The sequence below is a fragment of the Poeciliopsis prolifica genome, unplaced genomic scaffold (assembly GCF_027474105.1).
Source record: "Poeciliopsis prolifica strain line A6 unplaced genomic scaffold, Auburn_PproV2 SCAFFOLD010, whole genome shotgun sequence".
Classification (NCBI taxonomy): Eukaryota; Metazoa; Chordata; class Actinopteri; order Cyprinodontiformes; family Poeciliidae; genus Poeciliopsis; species Poeciliopsis prolifica.
In genome coordinates this window covers 12561986-12585875 of record NW_026562385.1, presented here as the reverse complement: position 1 = coordinate 12585875, position 23890 = coordinate 12561986, and the positions used below count along the sequence as shown (strand labels likewise).

The following is a 23890-nucleotide window of genomic DNA, read 5'->3' as shown; positions in this document are numbered from 1 at the left end:
TGTCTAAAATGATACTTACAAGGCCTCATGCACCAGCATAGTATTCCTAAAAAAATGATAACAAAAAATCTGAGGTGGAGACAAAGACTCGATTCTGGTCATCTTTTCTTTTAGAAGGAAAGTTTATGACTAAAAGAAAATATTTTTCATCCTAAATCTGCAAGCTGTATTTACACTCAACTTTCCTATAATTTCATACTTCATCGCAGCAGTGAACTCGCATACTATTGTTGAGGTTTTGTAATACTAAAAAAGTATTTTGTTGAAATAATCTGTAATCCAAAATTGTGGAACCTGGATAGGGATGGTTTAGAAATAATATGCTAGTTATGATCATAATCATGCAAATTGCAAAAAATATGTCCCATATCAATACAGATTTTGCATGCACTTTTAAATAAAACTATGTAAATAATACAGTTACCACAAAACAGTAAAAGTTTGAATGTCACTTGCCCTCAGTTTTTAACACCGTTATAATGCTCAGGCTCTAAAATGAACTCTTATCAGACAACACAAGACAGTTTGGGGCAGTACTGAAAATAGCCAATAAACAAAATTAATTTGTGCACATTGCTACATTTTAATTTTGCAGCACTAATTTGACACAAAAAAACTCTTACTTTTGTTATTACTATGTAAAATTTGTATTTACATAGGTGGAAAAAAGTTTATCTACCAATGCCAGGTTTTGTGAGGTTAATAAAAAAAACTCCTGATAAATTAATTTCTACAAAAATGTGAAGAATTTTTATAACGACTCCATGTCCTACAGTGTGAATTTCCAACAAATATCTCCAGCCATTTTGCAATGGCAATTAATAATAATAATAATAATAAATATTTGTTTGAAATGCGAAACAAGTGCCGTTTTTAACTTCCAATTTGCCGCCTGGGCGTTCTCTGTAGGTTGTGAATCAAAAATGGGTGTGATGCTCCCAAAAAAGGAAGCAAATGACGTACCACTGCTTTGCAGCCATTGGCTATGAATGCTTGTAATGGGGCGCTCACGTGTAACGGGCTCGTGAAGGGAGGGGCGCCAGCAGACGTTTTCTACATCTGTTTTCATCGTTCAAAATCCTCTGAAAAAAGACGAAGCAGGTAAGTTTTATCTTCGTTTTGTCGTCTCTCGTCGAAACCACTCGTGGTTTTCACCTAATTGTGTATTTTTGTCCTTGTCGTTTTGGTCAGTTGTGCGTCGCTCCGCGAGCGGTTGGTGCTGGGTGGATCTGTGCGTGTTGTGCTGTGTAGCACTTTTCCGACCTTACTACTAAATTATATCCTTGCTTTGCGGTCGGAGCGCGAGACGCTCCCTGAATTGTTTTTTCATGTGATTACATGGAAGTTCGTCTTCTCTTCTTGTGGGAGATGTTGGTATGTCTGTCCACCCACAAACGATGTCAGTTGACAATTGAGATATCTGTCCTCTGGTGAAAGACTGTTGTATTCAAAGTACGCGCGTGGCTTCGACAAATAAACGGTCTCTTTGTGTCGCTTTTGCTCCTGAAGGGAAGTATTGAAGGTAAGCGAGCGTCGTTTATGGCAGTTTGTCGACTGTTTCGTCAGTCTAAATGTAAAGACAAATGACTTAAATATTTAAGAGGTGTTAACTACGAACTCTCACAATAACTTTAGAACATGGCAACGAGTGACAGGAAGTGAGTGAACTACTCAAGCGCCTTTTGGAGACTAATAGAGCCACTTTAGTCTTTTAAAATAAAGCCTCTAGTCATTTGTTAGCATTACAAAGTGGGGACTCTCTCGTGCACGTGAGTTCCTTCCCCATCACTGCGCTTGTCTGACCCTCCTGTTTGCTGGAGCCTGTTCAACTGGTTTCGCGTCATAGCTTTAACAATAACACGCGCGGATGACTGATTTGCATCCCAGTGGTAATTAATGTTTTGCTAATTTACTGTAGAATATGTCGGTGCAATGAGTTACTGTTATTTTCGTTTTCATTCTGCTGCTCAAATCATTTACATAGAGATGTTAGTATATTTTTTTCCTGAACAATTACATTTTCTTTTAAAAACAACGAGGAAGAGGGGGAGGAAAGCACACCAAATCAATATGTTACATATCATGACTTTCTAAACTACCAACTTCCCAATAATGTTTTGGTTTGTTATCTGGCAGACAAACCTAAAAAGAAAAATTATATGATGATTACAAAAAAATTCACAAATGAATATCTGAAATCAGTATTAGGCTTTGTTTACTTTCATCTCAGAAATTAAAACTAGTTTAAAAAAAAAAAAAAAAAAAACCCTTCAAAAGTGACTCAGCATTAGCACTAGTAAATTGACTGCGTCTGAGTTGTTTCCACGCTGTTCTGTGAATTCCTCCTACGTGGATGAAGCAAAGTGGACAAAACAGGATTAAAAAGACTTGACAATTGTAGCAAAGCACAACTGAAAGAAAAAATATTGATCTAACTCAAGGAGAGCAATAAGCGACTTAGCAGAAATGACAAAAAAATATATTATTCTAGTCCAGAGGTGTAGAAAATCCTTTCTTGTCACACAGGGTTCAAGTCTAGGTGAACAGACTCGATGTTGGACAGTTACACATGACCAGAGACAATAGGGACAATTATAGTTGCGCTCACAACACAGGGGTTATGTACTACCATGCTAACTAACAGCAGTGCCTTTTCACATTCTGTTACAACAAACTTCAATGTAGTTTACTGGTACTTTATGTGGTCGACCAAGAAAAAGTACACAATAACAGTAGAAGGGGAGGAGTTGTATGAGCTTTGACAACTCATAGAGTGCTGTTCAATTCACTTCAAACCCACCTGCAGATGGCTGTCAACCTAATCTAATCCAAAGTTTAGGTTGAAACCAGGGATGCACTGACTCACTTCCAATACCGATACAGATATCTGAGGTTTAGTATCGACTGATGTGATGCAAAAAAATAGTGCTGAATGGAATTCAAATTTTTTATTTTATTTTTTGTAATACAGCCATAAATGTACTAAATTGTGTTTATTTAATGACTCTGCATCAGTACATTACACTTACATACACCGATAGCTTTGGTTACACATGTAAAACCAGTACAACTTTAATTTGTTCAGTCAGTGCAATTAGAAATAGAACAGCCAACAATAGGTTTCAAATTCTCAGTTTGAAACCTGCTGTTTCAAACTGAGAGTGATGAAACAATAGGTTGACTATGTTGGTCAAACATAAAAAACAAACCTTATTTCAAATGGCTCAAAAAGTGCTATTAAATGTAATGTAAAATAAGTAATAATAAAGCATGATGTTGTGCAGAGCACAAAGCATAGAATTTGACTGAATAAATCTGCCCATATGGATCAGACACATTGTCACAGATTTATTTATTTATTTTTTTCAATATTTGCACCGTGACAGATATGAATAACGAATCGGTGCATCTCTAGTTTAATGTGATTTTATTGAGCCGGTAAAAGATGGTGGATTAGTGTACCTCTATATTATTGTGAAACACTTTAGCCAAGTGATGTTCTTTTTTAATGTGCTACAGAAATACACTTGACAGTGATATTGTGACGCCTGAGGTATGTTTGTGCAATTCCTGAAGGATAGGCTCCTCCGAGAGGAAATTAACTCCTTATCCAGTCTTCCTGAGATCACTGTGTTCTAGAGGCAGAGCACTTATAAAATCTGCCAGAGTGAACTTGGGCACCATGCCCCTCCCACATTCACATACCCACAGTGCAGAGACTGTGATGTGTGGGAGATGGGTGGCAATCAGTCTCATTACTACACAGGAAGAAAGAACAGACAATTCCTTCTATCAGGTTATCTAGTAACATCGAGAAGCAGTGAAGAACAAACCTGCATAACAAGTTTACCTGCTACTGTTTATTTGGAACAACGTTTAAAATGTCAGTCATCGTGTTTGTTCCACTTCACAACCACTTAGCATCTTGTGTTGGTTTATCACAGGATATCCCCACCCCAAAAAGCCACATTGATGTTTGTGGCTATAATGTGACAAAATGTGAAAAGTTAACAAAGTCTGAAGTTTTTACATTTTGTTTGTCAAATTAGCTCCAATACTCACCAAACACTTCAGGAGTAATTGTCTGATTTTTCAGCGATTATTTATTTATTTTTTTTAACAAACTGCATAAAATAACCAGAGTGAACTGGCAGCAGAATACACTGTGCAGTTGGTATTGCACATGTAAAAACAACATTCCTTCCACACTGAATAACTTGAGTGTTTTCACATTGATTTGCACACTGTGATGCCTTCTGGCTCTCAGAGAAGCTTTCTAACATGAGACTAGAACTTTTTCAATTTATTTTCTGCGCTTTTCAGCCAGTTCCTGGCCAAAAAGCGCAGAAACGGGCATTTATTATATTGTTTATCATTTATTGTGATAAATTCCTCAGTATAAAATAAATTCTGATTTATTGTTGTCATGATAAATGCCAATTAATATTGTTTAATTCTCCCAAACTGTTCATATTGTTAGGATTCTTAGTTTTGCTATTTTCTCCAAAATATATTTATCAATTAATTTGACAATATGAATGTAATTACTGTGTGCAAAATGACGAGAATTGCTGGGACAGTGATACAAAGGGTACCTAATAATATTAGGTGTAGAACCACAAAAAATTACAATCATCTTAGCAATGTTTGCTAAGAAATCATTTTATTAAATGGATTAAGCGTTCACAGTCATATTTTGTATGTGACAGCGATGGCAGAGGCTCATCAGGCAGTAGCGTTCCAGTTCACCATCACACCAGAAGGCATCGACCTGCAGCTGTCCTACCAGGCCCTGAACCAGATCTACCTGTCGGGGGTCCGGTCCTGGAAGAAGCGAGTCAGCCGCATGAAGGTAGAGTTCATCTGTCACATCAGCGTCATTACGCCTCACATGCTTGTCCACATCATTCTTGTGAACCAAAATTCCTCCTGAATGCCTTTCATGAAATGTCTTTCAGTTTGCATCAATACCCCATTGGATAACTGGATGAACTAATTTTATGCTTGGAGTTGGGACAAGATATAACAAAAAGCAACATATTGTTCTTCATTTAAGGCAACATACCTGAAATACATGCCAGTGTTATAGCATATTAAGGTTTTAATGCCATGCCATCAACACTATAAGCTACAATTTTCTCTCATGCTGTTGCTATGGTTTAAATTCATTTAAAAAGAAGTGAAAAAAGTTGAGTGATGATGTTTTGACAAACCTTGACTATATATTTAGTTTAACCTATCAGTGAACAGGCTTTGGATAGAGTTGGCTGTGTTCTTTGCTAAAGTCATGCTGAGAACATTAGTTTGAGCTTGTTTTTGTTCTGAACAACAGCCACTGTCCCCTTTTTGGTCTTCAGTGAGACAGAAATGACAGACAGACCCGCCCAGCAGATCTGGTCTGCACATGCCCAGTTAGCAATTGTGTATTTAATGACTTTTCATACCAAAAAAGTTTTAGAAGGCTTTTTAAAAATCAGTGATCAATCCAAAAACCTCAATCAGGGCACATCAAATTATGTGTCTAAAATTATTTCACTTAGTTTTACTACATTGTTTTCCAACTTTACATCCCGAAGTAGATCAAAGTGTTTGGTCACTGTCTTGACTTGTCTTGAATAATGTTGAGTTAAAGTAATATATTGCTTTAGATAAATCTTCAAACTGTTTTATTATGTTTCTAAACTCTGGAGTTTAGAGCAACGCAAGCCCTCCAACATGATGATACACGGAAAATATTGTGCGATAGAACCCTGTCGACTGGATTTACAAATGTCTCTAGAAATCATTTAGAAACTGACAGAGACAGTACAAACCTGTGTAACTTATTGTGAGTTTTATCTCCAGTGAATTTTCATACCTGAATAGGTAAAAATTCTTTAGTCGCCAAGACTTAATAGCAACTTGCCACGACATGTGCGGGTGTGTCAAGTGTTGCGATAGTATGCTGAAATGTTGTTTATAACCAGGAAGAAAAAGAATCCAGAGGCCTCTAATTAATGGCGTCAGATTACAATCATAATTATATACAAATCACAAAAAGCAGGTGTTAAATATTTTGTTATGCCATAAATTTATACTGGCTAATCTGTTGGAAAGCAGTTTTGTAAGGTTCAACAGTTTTAGTTAGTAGTCTATAAACGATTAGTCATTCATTGAAAACATGAGTATTTCTTCAACCGCCACCATATACGCATGCACACCCACATACACACACCCACGCACACACAACCCGGTTCAGGGAGTGGAATCGCCCAGAGAGTTGTCTCTGTTTTCTTCTTGCTACAATACCTTCCAAATGACTTTCTTTTAACTCCACAATTTGTCATGTTACATTCACAAACTTCCAGGAGTTTTCATAGGATTTTATAAAATAAATAGACCCAAACAGTGCAGTAAAAGGTATTTGGTGTTTTCTACATATTCATTTCACAAATTAAAATCTAATTTGTGAAATTTAGAGTGTAATTCTCTTCAGAATTGCATGCTACACAGTTTTAAAAGATTAAAACCATCTTTTCCTGCAGTTACAGCTGGAAGTCTTGTGGGCCAGTGATTCTAAAAATATGCTAGTCTTAAAAATATTTTTCCATTTTCTTTCTGCAAAATAGCTCAAGTTCAGTCAGATCCGAAGCAACAGTGAAAAACGGGGAAAAAAAAGCATTTCTGATCATATTTTACTTTGGAAAGCTGAGTTAAATCACTCAGATTTATTCATCTGAGAATTGATCTAAAAAAGATTGAGAAATATAAATTAGGCGAGTCAGTAAAAAATTAATTATTTTTATTTATTGTTAAAAAAAAAGTATTTTATAAAAAAAAATACTAGAAGCTGAGATGGTTTACAGATTACATTAACACTAAAAGCCCTTGATCTGGAGAAAATCAAGTATAATCAATTTTAAATGAAGAAACAAATATTTATGTACATTTGTTCTAAAAGCAAAGAAAAATACAGATTTTAAAATCACGTTTTGCTTTTCTTTTCTGCCATCACAGAACAGAGTGATAAAGGGAGTGTATCCTGCTAGCCCGTCGTCCTGGCTCTTTGTTGCCATAGGGATCCTGGCTACCATGTATATGCAGTCTGATCCCAGCATGGGGCTCATCGCAAAGATACAGCAGCATCTTCCTCTGAGGTAAACAGAGTCTGGATGAGCTGGCTTTAAAAACCACCAATAAAGACATAAGAGAAAGGAAACACTATTAAGTGTTGATGTGGAAATACTAGATTTTTAAAGAAAAAAGTTACATGTGTTTTAGTTTTTCAATCACATTTTAAGACAGAGATATAAGTAGGGTAAATACAAACATTTTTCAAATGTTCATATGAGAATTTTTTTTAAATGTTCTTAATTCAGGTAGGTATTTACTCAATCCTACCTGATCCTGTGTGAAAATATATTCACGGTCTTTGTTTTAAATGTTTTAATGTGTTTGCTTTGAAACAAACCAAAACAGAATACATTTGGAAGGAAGCAGCTACTTTCCCAGTTGTAGCATCAGCACTGATTATTTAAAAAATCAGTGCTGATGTTGCTTTTTTACTCTGAATATTATCTTATATAGCATATTTTTCCATGCACTTTATTTTAATCACGTATGATTCTGTCTTGAACATTGAAAGTCGACTGCTTCCTTTTACCAGTAGATGGTGCTGTTGCTCTTTCCTAGTCTTAGTTCTCCAGACACATTTTATCTGTAAACATAAATGCTTTTTCCCATTTTATTCATCAGAATTAATTGAAGATCATGTTAATATTTATATTTTCCTTTGTGATAATGTTTGTTCCCATCTTTCTGCGCAGACTGCATGTTTCTCTGAGCAGTCAGGGTCAAACCATGGTGTCAGCTCTGGTCTTCAGCACCCTGCTGTGGCTCTCCCTCATCCTCGCCCTGCGCTTCTGCCTCAAGCTGCTGCTCTCCTACCACCACTGGATGTTTGAGCAGCATGGGAGAGTCTCCAACACCACCAAAGTCTGGGTGGTAAGAGCCAAGCTATTTCCTGCCCTTACCAGTGATTGTCATTTATTGCTACATCTGAGTGGATTTTCATTTAAAATCTGTTTTATAGAACTGTTATTATCATCTGTTAACTTTCTGAAAGTGACACAGAGATAATTTTTTTTGTTTTTCTCAGAGTCTGATGAGGTTATTTTCAAGAAAGAAGCCTTTGCTCTACAGCTATCAAACCTCCCTTCCTCACCTCCCCGTTCCTGCCATACAAGACACTCTGAGCAGGGTAATTCTTCTTCATCTGGTCTCTCTTCTTCTCTGCATAGCGCTCTCCTGTGAGTTTCTGTGAACAGCCATGTCTGTGTAGGATTTGCATTTGTTACATTTGTCCCACCGTTCAGATTTCATCAAGCTGTTTGTTTATTACTGTTCTCTGACAAACTTTCACAGAACATATGAACCACATTATATTTATATATTAGGTAACTTCTGAAGGAAATACACGCTTTTTATGTTTGAATTTTCAAACAGTAAAAAAAAGTCTCATCACTTTCCTTTCACTTTTTGTTTCTGTACCACTAAAAATCTCAAGAAATACATTGAAACTATTAAAAACCTGAAAAGGTTTAAGGGATAGATATATGTATAATAAAACAGCTCTAATACCCACATACACATCTCAATTACCCCTCTTTACCTTCCTCTTGTAACTCCCTGTTTCTCTAGCATCTAGAGTCAGTGCGCCCTCTGCTGACGGATTCAGAGTTCCATCAAATGACTAAGTTGGCCAATGAGTTTGAATCGACCCTTGGACACCGGCTGCAGCGCTACCTAAAACTCAAAGCTCTATGGGCTACCAACTATGTAAGTGTATTCCTTCACTGATCAAATATAAAAAATAAAGATTAATAACTTTGTTTCATTTGCTGGTCATTTCTTGCCCATTTTTTTCTTTGTGTGTGCGTGACAGTTTGAGACATTTATCACAATCTAAACTGTCTATTTAATTTTTTATTACTAAGTTTGCTAATAAATTATAAGCAAATATATGAAAAGCATTAGAAGTAGTTGGCTAAGTCAAACAAAGAGCATTCTTGGTTTGTTTTGTTCTGTGGGAACTGGAAAGAAGAAAATTAGCAGGTCTTCTGTTTGGGTTCCAGGTGAGCGACTGGTGGGAGGAATACGTCTACTTGAGGGGCCGAGGGCCAATAATGGTCAACAGTAATTACTATGGCATGGTAAGAAATTGTGTTTCTGTTTCCACTTTAAGCTACTACATTCTGTAAGGTATGTTTATAGTAGGTGTATATCACCAGTACATTTTCAAAGATATGGCATTTCTAATTTGATAGCATCAGAGATTTAAAAAAAACAAACAGCTGAAGTCAGAACTAAAGAAATTGAACAATATTTTTCTGTTTACAGAACAATCTGTCTAAAAAAAATTAAAATAAATTTTTTCTTTTACAAAAGTAATATTTTATATATTGCCAAGTTGGGATGAAGGATATTGAGAAAATAGCGTGATGTATCATTAGAAAAACAATATATAATCTTCTTTTTGTTATTTAATTTTTTTCTGCATTGACTGTGTTGTGTCCTAAAGTGTATAGTTATGTGTATGGAAGGTTGATTATGCTTAGTTGCTTATGTTATAGCAAAGAGGCAAACTTTTTATTCAAAACCATCGTTTGTATCCACATGTGACATGTTTATTTTAAATTGAATTAAGTAAATTGTAATCTTTCTTGCTTGTTCGCTGCAGGACTTCCTGTATGTGACGCCAACATCAGTTCAGGCAGCGCGAGCTGGAAACACTATCACTGCTCTCATGCTCTACCGACGCAAAGTAAACAGAGAGGAGCTCACACCGGTGAGGACCTACACACTGCTGCAGGGAGTGGATTTTTTTGTAGAATTTTTATTTTATTTTTTTTTTTATCATTTTTTTTCTCCGAAAAGTTTTTGCGGCGCCAGTGGCTCATATTTGTGATAGTAGGCGGACAGGAAAGAGGGCTGAAGACAGCAGCTTTGCAGCACACCACCACAGCATGCCCATTTGTGGGACTTATATAAAGCTTTCACATGTGTGAGGTTTTTTGAGTCAAATTTCTTTTTTTGTATTTTCTTTGTTTTTTTCTGATACTTCATTTTTTAAAACTTACTTTTACTGAAAGTAGCTAATCTTTAGTCTGTTATCAGTACCTAAGTACACTTGTGAGACAGGTGAGACATTTGACCGCTTCCAACATTCGAGTTTACTTGAGACTTTTAAGATGTGCAATTTCATTGTGCGCTTACTCTTATTGCGGGCTTCGGGAAATGTCACTTAAAGCTAGAGAAGCATAGAGATGTATCAATTATAAAGAATGTTTGTGTGATTCTGTTTCAGAGTCGCGTTCCGGGCACCGTGATCCCTCTGTGTGCAGCTCAATGTGAGCGGATGTTCAACACCACACGAACACCAGGAGTCGAGACTGGTAGGAAACTCTGCATGCAGAGCCCTCCCTGCTACGGACAGAGGGGAAAAAAATCAGGAACTGAATCATTTTCTTCATTTTTCCAGATGTGCTCCAACATTGGCAAGACAGCGAGTTTGTGGCAGTGTACCACAGGGGGCGTTATTTCCGGCTGTGGGTGTACCGGGCAGGCCGGCTGCTGTCTCCCAGAGAGATCGAATATCAGATACAGAGAATCCTGGACGACTCTTCACCACCGTTTCCTGGAGAGGAGAAACTGGGTGCTCTGACAGCTGGAGACAGGTAGCTGCTATCTGCAACATCTGTCTCAGTTTAACCACTTGTTTCATTGATCTGGGTTTTATTAACTCCACTATCAAGTTATAAAGAATACACAGAATACTTCCTTTTTATTTTGTCTTCATGTTTTGACAATGCATTTGGGAACTTTTATCATTATTTTTTTTAGAACTCAATTGCACTTATGTGACTGCATTGAGTTCTAGTGCTGCAACAGACAATTAGTTTGGTTATGAATTATTCTGACGATTAATTGGACAAAAGAAATTGCACGCTCTGCATTTAAGCCTTCTTTATACAATATTAGAAATGCATTAACAGTTGTAAATCAACAAATAAATGAATTTTTTAAATGAAGATTTTATTGCTTAATATTCAATGACAGCAGTCTTTTAGTGAATGCTTGATTATTTGTAACAGAGGAGGAATCTTCAGCTTAAAACATCAACATGAGAAAATCATCAGTACGGTGTAGCTGTTCTGTTGACTAGTTTTGGATTAATAGGTTAATAATTGGATATCAAAAGGTTTTTAATGAAAGACTTGTTTACAGAATTTGAACAAAATTTTTGTCTTAAAGGCAAAAGTTTTATTTTTTTTGCACTGTTTTGACTTAATGACTGCTCTGAGCGTATTGTTTTTTAACATGTGACCTATTTTAAGTCTTTACAATCCAGTTAACAATTAATCGATTACTAAACTCGAAGGTGATTATTTCAATAATCAATTCCTCACGATTAATTGTTTCAGCCCTATTTGTACCCTTTGTATTTATGAGTCTAATGTGTGTGAACTGAGGATTTAAACAACATCTCAGTGATTATAAGGTGTGTGTCTCCGCTCCAAGGATCCCCTGGGCTCAGATGCGGCAACAGTTCTTCACATCGGGCCTCAATAAGAAGTCTCTGGATGCCATCGAGAAGGCGGCGTTCTTCATCACGCTGGACGACGAAGAGCAGGGCATGAAGGGAGACGACCCGGCAGGGAATCTAGATCGCTACGCCAAATCTTTGCTCCATGGCAAATGTTACGACAGGTGAGACCCAACGGGGAAATAACCATCGAGCCAACATTCTTTTTAAAGCATAATAACAATAATAGTAATTCACATTAAAGAGCTTAGGTTTGTCCATATATCTCAGGAAGTGGATACTTAAATTTCTAAGGATTTGATCAACAGTCATAGTAATACTTACAAAATCAAGATTGCAGCTCAACATTTCAAAGTGAATCTCACAGTTTTTCAAAGTAAAATCATTTTCATGAATGATGGCATTTTTTTTTATTACAATAACTTGGTCAAGAAATCTGTAGTTTTATTGAATTTCATTGGAGATTTCAGTCTGGGGCTGGGTTTTTTTGAGCTATATATTCCACAGCAGTTTGTTGTTATGTGATCCGTTCTATACATCACAGCAAATTCCGTATTGATTTCTCCAGTCGTTCATGTCACTGTTAGTCATCCAGAATCATCTCTTACTGTAGCATTTTTCTCTGTTACTTTTTCCTTTCTTCTGTTAGGTGGTTTGATAAATCCTTCTCCATCGTGATCTACAAAAACGGGAAGAACGGCCTGAATGCAGAGCATTCCTGGGCCGATGCGCCGACAGTGGCCCATCTGTGGGAGGTACACACGTCTGTTACAGCTGTGGCATGCTGGGAATGTTTTTCTTTATGGGAGTGGTTTAAGATGATGTGAGCTATGTAAAAAAAAAAAACAGAAAAAAGCTCACTTGTCTTAAACAGTAAGGCAACAAGAAGCTACATTTTTAACATTGTCATTGTGTGTTTTGTTGAGAGTAAACCCACCGGCAGTGTGTTGATTTTGTAGGATGTAGTTTGATGCTGAGAGTCAAAACTGCCACGTCTCCGGATGAAAGCTACTCCGCTCATCTAGATGTCACTGTTTTTGTGTTTTTCTTTCCCAGTACACTCTGGCTACAGATGCCTTCCAGCTGGGCTACACTGAAGAAGGACACTGTAAAGGAGAGGTGGATCTGTCGCTGCCGCCGCCTCAGAGGCTGGCGTGGGATATCTCTCCAGAGGTATCTGCTCTTTGTGTCAGACTTACTGTTACATACCATCATTTTATGTGGCACAGAAACACAACCAAGTAGCACATTGTTGTAATGTCAATATAAAACATATACATATGTGCTGTCTATGTCTTCTGCATGGCTTATGGGAAACTAAAAACAGGAATTACCATATTTCCCTAAAGTGCAATTTTCAGCTTCTGACATTAAACAAATTTAAAATGTCTCTTAAAAAGTACAAAATTTGGTTTTGTCCAGAAGTTTAGATACGTATTAATAAAATTGGGAATGTAAAACAATCTTGATTTTCCAGGTGGTCATGATTTGTGTCATAATTTGCCAAATCACGTTAATTTCAACATGTTACTCATCAGAACATGTTGGCTTTTTTACCTTTCTACTTACTGATTAAAAGCAAACTCATTCAGAAATTCAAAACGGGAACATTTTATTAACTGATCTCTAAGCAACTGGATTTTTGGTTTCCAGAATAATACTGCAAAAGCACAAAATCGCATCAAGTGTTTTTGGTGTAGTTTGTAGTGAAAGTATCTCAGTACACTCGAAATGAGACAAAACTAACTTACAAGGAACTTATCAGCAAGATTTAGAAGCGTGTTTTAAATCAATAAATCCTTGAATCTGATTAAAACTTTCGAGTTCCATTGTTATAAGTGAAATAATCTGCCAGTGGAACAAGCTCCTAATTTTATTTTAAGATTTGGGAGTTTATTCTAAGCTTGCTGAAAAGTTATTTCTAAGCTGGTTTTGTCATATTTCAAGTATACCAAGATATTTACACTAGAAATTAGACCAAAAATACTTGGTAAGACTTTGTGTGTTTTTGCAGTGAAAATGTAGAAAGAAAATGTGCCACTTCAAGTCTGCTAGTGGTTGAAATCCTATGTCAGTCTTTGTCAGTCTGCCAAAAGGTCCCTGTCAGTTTCAATTTAAGGTTCTGCTTCTAAAGTCCAAGAACAACTTTAAGAAAGTCCTTTTAAGCTAAGTGTGCATGAAGGGAATTGATATGTATTTACTTTAACTTTAACAGGACATAAATGTTTTTATAGAAAAAGCAGATACTGTAATTTCCGGACTACAGGGTATAAAGCGCACCTGATCATAAGCTTTAAGTATATTTTTAAAGGAAAAAATATTTTGTACATACATAAGCCACACTTCTCTATGTGCCTACATGGAAACATGATATATTTACAAAGAAATACGGTACACAGAAAGAGTTTTCAAAGCTTTAATAATATACCTTAGCTTTTCTTTCCAAACAGTGCCTGTGACAGGCTGTAACACAGCAGCAATATGGTAATAACACAGCACTAACAGGACTGAGAGCCATCTTCATCTTCCTCCTGTGCACTGAAACCATGGAAGTCTTCTTCCTCAGTGTCGGATTGAAATAGCATCAGATATTCTTCGCCACATACTCTCACAGTTTCTCTTTTGTTGTTCTTTATTGGTCAGCTCGATTGCTTTTGACTTGAAAGCTGCGTCATATGCATTTCTTCTTGCATTTTCCATTTTATTCATGCACAAAGCACAAAGTTACATTAAACTTGCGTCTTCCTGCACATATATTCTCACTCTTACCTTTTCTGCTCGAGCGCCCCTGGCGGCTGTTAGAAAAAATGCATAAATTAGCCGCGTCATTGCATAATGAAAGCATGTGACAAAAATCACAGCTTACAGTCTGGAAATTACGGTACATATTGCTTCTCACATCTCTGTGCTCTCACAATTGAACATGTCAACTTCATTCCCTTACAGTTCTGTCAGCACTGAAGACTTCATCATTTTCCTTCCATCTGTCAGGTCCAGGCTCAGGTCTGCAGCTCCCTGGTGGTGGCCCAGGCTTTAGCTGACGATGTGGACTGCCACGTCTTCCCCTTTAGGGATTTTGGAAAGGGTCGCATCAAGAAGTGCCGGGTCAGCCCCGATGCATTCATCCAGATCAGCCTGCAGCTGGCCTACTACAGGGTAACCATCAAAAACACTTCATTTGAAATTCATGTTCTGCAGCTAAATTCAGAAATTTAGCCAATTACTTAATTGGCTAAATATTAATGTTCAAATGAAAATAGAACATTAATATCCAGATCCTTCACTAATGGGCTCTTTGCATGTCAGCTTCTGCATTCAGGAAAAAGCGGCTCAGTCATTTTCATTCTATTGAAAATGGCATTTTACACCTGGTGCTTGCCAGGCTTGCCCAAGGTAACAATTAATGATGTGCATTGATCCGAAGCTCTAACAAATAAGCTGGAGAAAGGTTTTAAGATTTACGACTCATACATTCACAGGTCTGAAGGTGCATTTTACTTTCTTTGAACTTTGTGGCTAACATTAACTTTAGCTTATGCTAGTAGGCAAGATGCCCTGTGAAAGACTGGCAACCTGTTACTTTTGCATGCTTCTTATGAATACAGCCTGTGTCTGTATTCAGACAAGTAAATAAACGAGCCATAACTCAGCTCGTTTATTTACCTTCTTTAGACTGAAGAAGCTGAGTGAAATGAAGGTTGCAAACTTTGCTGTGCGGTGTTAGCTTTAATTGGTAGCGACAAATATTTACAAACCCACTAATTCAGGATTGCTTGGAAATCCATGGGAACTTAAAGGCCTATTACATTAGGAAGACAACATTGATCTTGGAATTGCTTTATTTGTTTCTGAAATGCGTCTTTGTCTTTTCTAGCTGTAATGGTAACTCAAAGCAGAAAGCTGCATTTGTTCATGCAGATGTGACATCGGTGCTGTATGTGCAAAGAGCACATACACGCCAATGTGTCTCCCAGAAAATTAGAGACTAATTGGGTAAAACTAAAATCCAACAAAAACATTCACCAGAATTTTGCATCCCAGATACATTTAATGGAGCTATAACTTAGTTGTATATATGGATTGTGCTTCAGACCGTTTACTTAAACCACATCTAACTCTTGTCTCCAGGACCGTGGTGGTTTCTGCCTGACATACGAGGCGTCCATGACCCGTCTGTTCAGAGAGGGCCGCACGGAAACGGTGAGGTCCTGCTCCAAAGACAGCTGTGCCTTTGTCCGAGCTCTGGAGAGTGGACAAGTAAGCATTTTCACTTCCTACAGCTTGCATGCAAACTTTTTAAGCAGTTTATGTCAGTAGCTGCTGATTCAAAGAAGAGGATTAGAACTACTGGAAAAAAATTTTCTTAGAATTCTGGCTTCTGATCTCAAAAGTTTGAAGTTAGAATTCTGACTCGTTTCCTCAGAATTCAGACATTATATTCAGAATTCGGAGAAAAGGGTTTACCTTATTTTCTCCGAAGTTTGAATTCTTTTTTTTCAATGGCCCTAATCTTCTTCTGTACTAATTAAAATTGTCTTTCGACTGTAAAACTTTTCTTATCCTTTTAATGACAAAATGCTAAATGTTTGAACAGACGGAGGAGGAGTGCAGACGTCTTTTCAGATTGGCTTCAGAGAAACACCAGAACCTTTATCGAATGGCGATGACCGGCGCTGGGATAGACAGACACCTCTTCTGCCTCTATGTCGTCTCCAAATACTTAGGAGTAGATTCGCCATTTTTGCACAAGGTACTTATTTGTTACAATCAATATTTCTTGCATGTTTTAACCATTTGTTAAATATTAGACATTTTTCATTAATTATGTCTCATTCTCCTTCTAGTTTAACATAACTTTCTGTTGGTTTTTATTTCATAAAATCTCAATGAAATACGTTGAGGTTGGTGGTTGTAGTGTGATTTAAAAAAGGATCTTCCATCATGTCAAACCTTTGACCTCCTCATGTTCGTGAAATTTCAGACACAAAACCACGAATACCTATGTTTTAAAAGCATTTTGTACATTTTGAAAATGGATGATTTTATTTTTTCAACAATTTTAAAATTTATTATTATTACTTCGAGTGAAAACACGTTTCACTTGATTTTTTTAATTTTACTTCAAACTGGATTTTTACGTAAAAGCGCCAGCATTCTGGAAATATCCATGGACCGGATTTAATTTTCCATGATTGTGTGCCTCACCAAACAATAAAGCATTTCTCCCACCATGTCTACGGTCCAGGTTCTGTCAGAGCCTTGGCGCCTCTCCACCAGTCAGACCCCGGTCCAGCAACTGGAGCTGTTTGATTTGAAGAACAACCCAGATTACATTTCACTTGGAGGAGGATTTGGACCTGTAAGCACACACACTCCTTAAACTAACCTTCAGTTTGAATGTCTGCAGATACTCTATTTAGCTCCAGTATAGAACCACATGAATACAGTTATTTGTGGTAGAGCCACCATGCTGGTTCTGTTGGACCTCAGCACAGCATTTGGCACTGTGGATCATTGCATATTATTGAAACAACTGGAGAGTTGAGTAGGACTCTCTGGTCCAGCACTCAGTTTCTTCTAGTCTTACAGTCTTTGTGTCAACAGAGAACTTCTTAAAGAAGTGGACAAAGTCGCATGTGGGGCACCACCAGGTTCAATTCTCGGGCCCCTCTTATTCAATATCTATATGCTCCCGCTAGTTCTGGTTCTAATAGAAAATATGATTAGCTACCATAATTACGCAGATGCTACACATTCTGATGTCAGCAGGTGACTCAGAAACATCCAATCACTGAACAGATGCTTACAACAGATAAATATATGGATGTGCCATAACCTTCCCCAACAGAATACTGAAGTTATTATCTTTGTACCTAAAGAGGAGCGACCCAGAGTCGACACACAGCTTCAGTTATTACAACTGGAAACTAGCAAAACTCTGACCTGAACCTTCAGAGCCACATAAAGACATTTACAAAGTCGCCCCTCTGTTGCCTGAAGAACATTTCCAGGATTAGAAAACTAATGTCTCAGCAAGATTTAGACACTCATTCATGGTTTTATCTTTAGTCGCATTAATTCCTGCAGCAGCATCTTCACTGGTCTGAATAAAAAAAAAATCAATCCTCCAGTTGCAGCTGATCCAGAACGCTGCTGCTGGTGTTCTGACTAAAATCATTAAGCTACAGCACATCATCCAGTTCTACAGTCCTTTCACCGAGAGAAAAAGACTTTAAGATACTGTCAGTGTATAAATTACTGAAAGACTTAAAATCACAATACATTAAAGATCATAAAAGACCTTGCAGGTCTTCTGGTTCTGATCTGCATCCAGAACCTGAACCAAAGATGCAGAACCAGCATTCAGCTTTTATGCACCACAAATCTGGGACTAACTTCCAGAAAACTGAGAAACAGCTGAAACACTGAGCTTCTTTAAATCATGCTAAAAACCCAGCTGTTTAGAGCTGCTTATGAACCATAATAAATAAAACATGGACCAGCATATGCTCAACAAAATGACCATTTAGATCATGTGATGATTCCTGCAGACATTCAAATGTTTATTGCTTGTTTCTCAAGCAATAAACATTTTTTATGATGTAAAACATTTTTGAACTGCCTCGCTGCTGAAATGTGACATAGAAATAGACTTCACCCATAAGGGTCAACAGCTTAGAAATAGTCCAGAGCAACAATGACAAGATCATAAAAGTGTCAAAATATGTATTTAAACATAAGAAAGATCAGGCATTTTTATCTATGGATGGATTCAGGCATTTATCGAAAATGCCTGAATCCAGCTCAGGCATCTTTTCTACCTCCACTATGGATTGATACTGTTTGTTTTTAAGAAACAGCAAAAAAGAATAAACTGCATAAAGACAACACTGTACTTTGTGCTTCCAGACAAGTAGGAAGAGTGAAAAACACTGAAAAACCGTGGAACAAAAACACACTAATGCAGGATTTGTATCCCACCAGGTTGCAGATGATGGTTATGGGGTTTCATACATCATTGTCGGCGAGGACCTCATAAACTTCCACGTGTCGTCAAAGCACTCCTGCAGTGAGACTGTAAGTAAAGTCTCTTCACTTCTGATTGGTGTTCAGATTTGGTCCTCATTTACTCCACAGTCAGGAGAGTTGGAGCGCTCTTCATCCTGTCATTTCAGCTTCCCAACCACAAAACACAAACAGAGTCAGGACTCCTTCCCTGTTTTCACTTCCTCATTCCCACATGTCACATGTTTTATTACCGTGAAATAACAATAATTTCATGGTAATGAAACTGTTAAACGTTATTTTTCCAGTCTGAAAATGTGCTGACAGTAATTCTAATAAATTAACTGAATAAAACACATTGAAGTCTGTGGTTGTAATGCAACAACATGTGAAAAAGAGTTTTAGGACATGAATATTTACAGTATTTACTCTTTATCATTTTCCCCTTCCCTCTTTTCTTTATCTTTGCTTCTTTAGGACTCCCACAGGTTTGGAGCTCAGATCCAAAAAGCCCTTCAGGACATAATGGCTCTGCTGTCAGCTGATGCTAAAAGCTCTTCCTCCTCCAAAGGCTCCAACCAGCCGCAGTCCAAGAAGCTCATCTAAAGCATGTTATCCTTGTTACCTCACAGTCCAAGAGCTGTGATGGGACAGGATCAAGGTAATATCAGGCATCACATCCTGGTGATAAACAATACCACAGAAATGAGGTGTTGTTTTTGACAAAACATTAGATTTCAGCTAATAAAAAGATTATTTTTCTCCTGTATAACTCTGAAAGAACAAATGACAGGCTAACAGGCTGTTTTTTTATTATTATTTTATTTTAAATGTATGTCTAAACAACTACTTGGTAAGAGCAGAAAGGCCTCTCCTTTCTTTAATATTAGAAACATCAAGCTAATGTTGGCTCTTATGTTAGCTATGCTAACTGCTCAGGATTCTTGCCTTTTCTGCCTTTAATTTCTAAACCTGGTGAAGCTATGATATGACAACGTTTTCAGTAAGTCCAAGCAAGAGTCAGATCCACAAAGAGAAATTTCACCAGGGAGAAATCAAAGTAAGAATGACACCGCAGGCGGTGCTGGTACGTCTTCACAAGAGCTAATCAGGGAACAATAGACTCACCTGCTGCCTTATTAGGTGTTCCTTGGTTATAGCAGCTTAGACCTTTTCTAGCAAGCGGTTACCTTAGCTTCTGTTGGTTTTATTTCATCTTGATCCAAAGTGTCTATCTGATAATGGAGTTTTCTCATTTTGAAACAGCCATGCTACATTTAGTTACTGAAATCTCTGTTCTTCCTCCTTCTTACACTCCAATAGTGTTTCAACAAGTCATCCTATTCTCTTCTAGATGGATAAATATATTCCTTGTGATTGGCTTATTTACTGTTTGTGTAGGGCTGCAACTGATAATAATTTAGTTACAGATTAATCTATCAATTATTCTGATGATCAATTGATCAATTGGCTAAAAGAAAACATGCACATTCAGCACTTTCATTTAAGTCGGTTTTCTGTAATATTAGAAATACATTAAAAGGTGCAATTAAACAAATAAATAAATATTTTTGTAATTAAGAAAATAAACTTTTTATGACCTAAAACACAATACCAGCATAACTCCAGTGAATGCTTGACCATGTGTAGTAAAGGAAGCATCTGCAGCTAAATTATCCTTCTAACAACACATGCTTGCTTGACGTAACACAGTGTTGGACTGATTTGTTGACTTTTTTTTTTCGATAAATAATTGGATATCAAAAGGTGCTTAATTGGAGATTTATGTTTTTCCGAATTTGAATCAGGTGAAGCTAACACTGCCCCTTGAGGAACTCTGTATGGAGCAGATTTACAGACAAAATTGTTTTTGTTTGTTTTGTTTTTTTACCTTAAATGCAAAGTGTATGCATATTTTTGTACAATTTTGGCTTAATGAATGCTTTAAGCGTTGTTCTTTAAGCCTTTTTTAAGTTCTGTTTTGTTCATTTACTAAATAATTTGACGATTATTTCAATAATTAGTTAATCAGACAGAAATGCATGTCTGTTAACACACATCTGAACAGGTGTGGCTAATAAAGCAGCAGTTGAAAGCATATTAATGACATAGACACTGCTAGCTTACCTCACCATGGTGTTTGTAGCTGCCATTGTTCCATTATGAAGTACGATCAGATCTCTACCAGGGTGAGAAGCCACTGACATGTAATCAGTTAAGGGTTTGAATCCCTCTTCGAGGGCCTCAACCCCAATGTGTGGAACCAGAGCTCTTAATCCACAAAATGTAAATATTGTATATATCAAATCATAAACAGATGAGGAGAAATTTGTTGGAACCCATAATAAATAAATGTAAAAAACCCCAAAATATTTTATGTGCTGCAATCCAGCCTTTAGTAAAACCAAACAGGTGGTGTCTGAGTACATTACCATTTATACTGAGCTGTTTATGGCATAAAGGTTAGCAAGAAGGGAAAGAGAAGCACTTTTTCAAACGTGTTTTGTCAGTGATTTGTATTATAAAGATGTAGATATAATGTGAAGGAGATGTGTCAGTACTAGAAGTAGATGATCTAGTACAGATTTATATTGCTCATTTAATGGTTTGTATTTGGGGAGGAGGTAAGAGGGTGTTGCGTAAGGGCCCACGAATGTCCATACTGCCTTTTTGGTTTACAAATGTAACTTTGAACAAGACTCCGGCTTCAGCTCCACATGAATCGTTGCTCTCATAGTGCAGTAGTAGTCATCCTTACTCTCAGCTTCCTTTTAACCACAGGCAGCTTGCTTCGCCAAAAGAAACTTACTCTTTAATAGTCTTGAGCACAAGACGGTGTATAAACATGCCAGGGGTTTCAGCCCTGGCCATAAGCCTGCTGCCTGCAGAGGCAAAGCCCTGTGCGTGTGTGAAAATGTTTACTCTGCTCAACAGTATCAATGCAAATGAAAGAATCAATGCAAAACCAGCGGGAAACCTCTTACAATAAAATGCTCAGCGGTTATGTTTTAATGAGAACGTGCTACAGTTTGGCCAGTTTGCTGCTGTTTGTACCGTCAGAATTTGTAACCCGTCTTGTAAAGTGGTGGGAAAACTGCTTCATCCCAGCTACATAAGTCTGCTTAATGTGTTAGCCTGAAACATTTTGTTGACACATGAAATATTTAGTAACTAAACAAACATTGGACACATGCAGTTCTTTTTCTCTTAGATTATCCTTCCAGGAAGTGATAAAACAGCTCGTCATTAGCTTTGTTTCCATTATAAATGTGCACAAAACTTAGACAATATTAAAAAAAAAACAATTTCATAATTGCTGTGTTTTTATTAAATAAGAAATTAATTAAAATCACATGTGAATCAGTTTGTTCATTTATGAGTCAGTGAAAACCATCCTCTGACCACTTCCTGTCGTTTATGCTAGTAGTAATACCTCAATGTTGATCATGTGACTCGGATGATGCAAAAAATTTGTTTCTATTGCAGTTTTACAGAATAAACCAATTTTGACACAGCCGAGAAAAACTTGTGCTTCATTAAGCAATTTTATTTTCACAATTTCAATTTGCACAGTGTCATTACTAATAGAAACACAGCTAGTGTCAGTCACATAAATACCTTCTATGAGGTGTCTGTGTGTCCATGTGGTAAGGAATGTTTCTGTATTCTGGAGGTGGAAAAACCACAGATGGTTGAAATGTCTGTAATCCAGACCATTTCATTTCCCACCAAAACTGATGTTGAAAATATTCTAAAACTGCCGCCTCAGCACATTACTTCTCAGAAGCTTGAAAAGATTTTCTCTGTGAAACCCTGAGGAATCCCACTGGCTACCTTTAGTTGTTGTGTTTGTCTATACTCGCGTTCTTTTACTCGTACTGCTGCTTCTTTACCAAGCTACAGCTCTGCTCAACAAAACACCATTCATGTGTCAGACGGCTTGAAAAGCTGAGAACACAAAAGACTTTGCCTTTCAAATTTTGCTGAAGATATACTTGATGACTCTTCAAACGAATAATCTCATCTGGAAGAGTTTCTTATAACGCTGACACAATTGTTACCGTGTTGTGGTTTCAGTCTCCGTTAAATCAAGATCTTCAACAAACAAACGCGCATCCCTCATAGTCCAGCACATATTTTTGTCAAATATTTTTTATTCATACGGTGCAAAAAGCTGTTTGTTTTCTACCATCTGATATTGTTTTTATTTTTCTCTGTGTCCCCTGACAAAAGCAGATTTGTTGAATATGATTTCGTACTTTTATTTCTAAACCGTATTGAAACATCTGTTTGGAACTTTGTGATGGTTTTTGGTTTGTGTTAAAATAAATTGTTTACTGACAAAGTTCTGTGTCTTTTGTCTTTTTTTGGTAAACTGTACAACATTAAATGAACAACATTTAGAGGGAATTCTGTCAAATTGTGAGGAATATTTTTTTCAAGTTTTTCTTGAACTATTCTAAATCCTATTCTAAATCACCAGTTCCACTGTACATTTGGTTATTACTAACACAGGAGAAGTTTGTCAGTGATTTGTATTATAAATCACTACTTTACTATTGAAATACTGCTTTCAGTAGTAAAGTAGTAAAGTAAAGGGTGAATAAATTATGGAAAGCAGTCTGATTCCAGTTCACTCTGGTTTGTTTGTCTACTATCTACTCCTCAGATCCCTTGAATTCTTATTGCAATGCTTAGAAAACGTGTGAGGATGTCATGGTCAGACAATGTGAATGTGTCCTTTCAGTTCCCTGAAACCACACAAATAAAAGACTTTTAAAGGTGCATGTAAAAAATTTATGAGGTCCAATGCAGAAGGGTGTAGGGGAACATTGACTTTTGAACCTACTCAAGTTTCCCACTGGTCAGTTATTTTGAACTTACTAGTGTATTTCCAGCAGTAGAAACAACTACAGCGTGTTCTAAGGTTTGTACTTTTCCTTCTTATTTGTTCTGCAGTGTATAATGTCATATCAGGTTGTTTAGTTGGGTTTTGGGTTCTGTTTTATTTGTTTTCCTTTATTATTTAGATCAGCTATGTTTTGGTTTTACTTTAGTTCAATTCTTCTTAGTGGTTCTAGTTTTGTTTAATTCTTCTAATTATTCTTAGTTACTACAGTTTAATTATTTCTTGTGTGCATAATTCTGTAGAATTTAATTTATTTTCTAGTCCCCGGTGCACTTTCAGTTACCCCCTATGCCTATCTCTTTCCCTCTCCTCAGCCTGCCTCTTACTCCCTCCACTCCCAACTGATTTAATGAGCCATTCGCAGTTTCACTGTACCGGCCGTGTGTACTTAG

The 23890-nt window shown here is 37.0% G+C and overlaps 1 protein-coding gene across 1 annotated transcript; it reads left to right on the top strand.

Moving 5' to 3' along the window:
* The first annotated feature begins 992 nt into the window (after positions 1–992).
* cpt1a2b (carnitine palmitoyltransferase 1A2b) lies at positions 993–22955 on the top strand. The gene is made up of 19 exons (XM_055035052.1): positions 993–1101; positions 4710–4852; positions 6997–7136; positions 7806–7983; positions 8138–8239; positions 8680–8817; positions 9114–9191; positions 9719–9826; positions 10346–10433; positions 10520–10715; positions 11560–11748; positions 12234–12339; positions 12641–12757; positions 14576–14740; positions 15713–15841; positions 16179–16334; positions 16830–16943; positions 18569–18661; positions 19067–22955. Exons 2-19 carry the CDS (start codon positions 4712–4714, stop codon positions 19193–19195), a joined length of 2367 nt encoding a protein of 788 aa, XP_054891027.1. The 5' UTR covers positions 993–1101; positions 4710–4711; the 3' UTR covers positions 19196–22955.
* Positions 22956–23890: the final 935 nt, after the last annotated feature.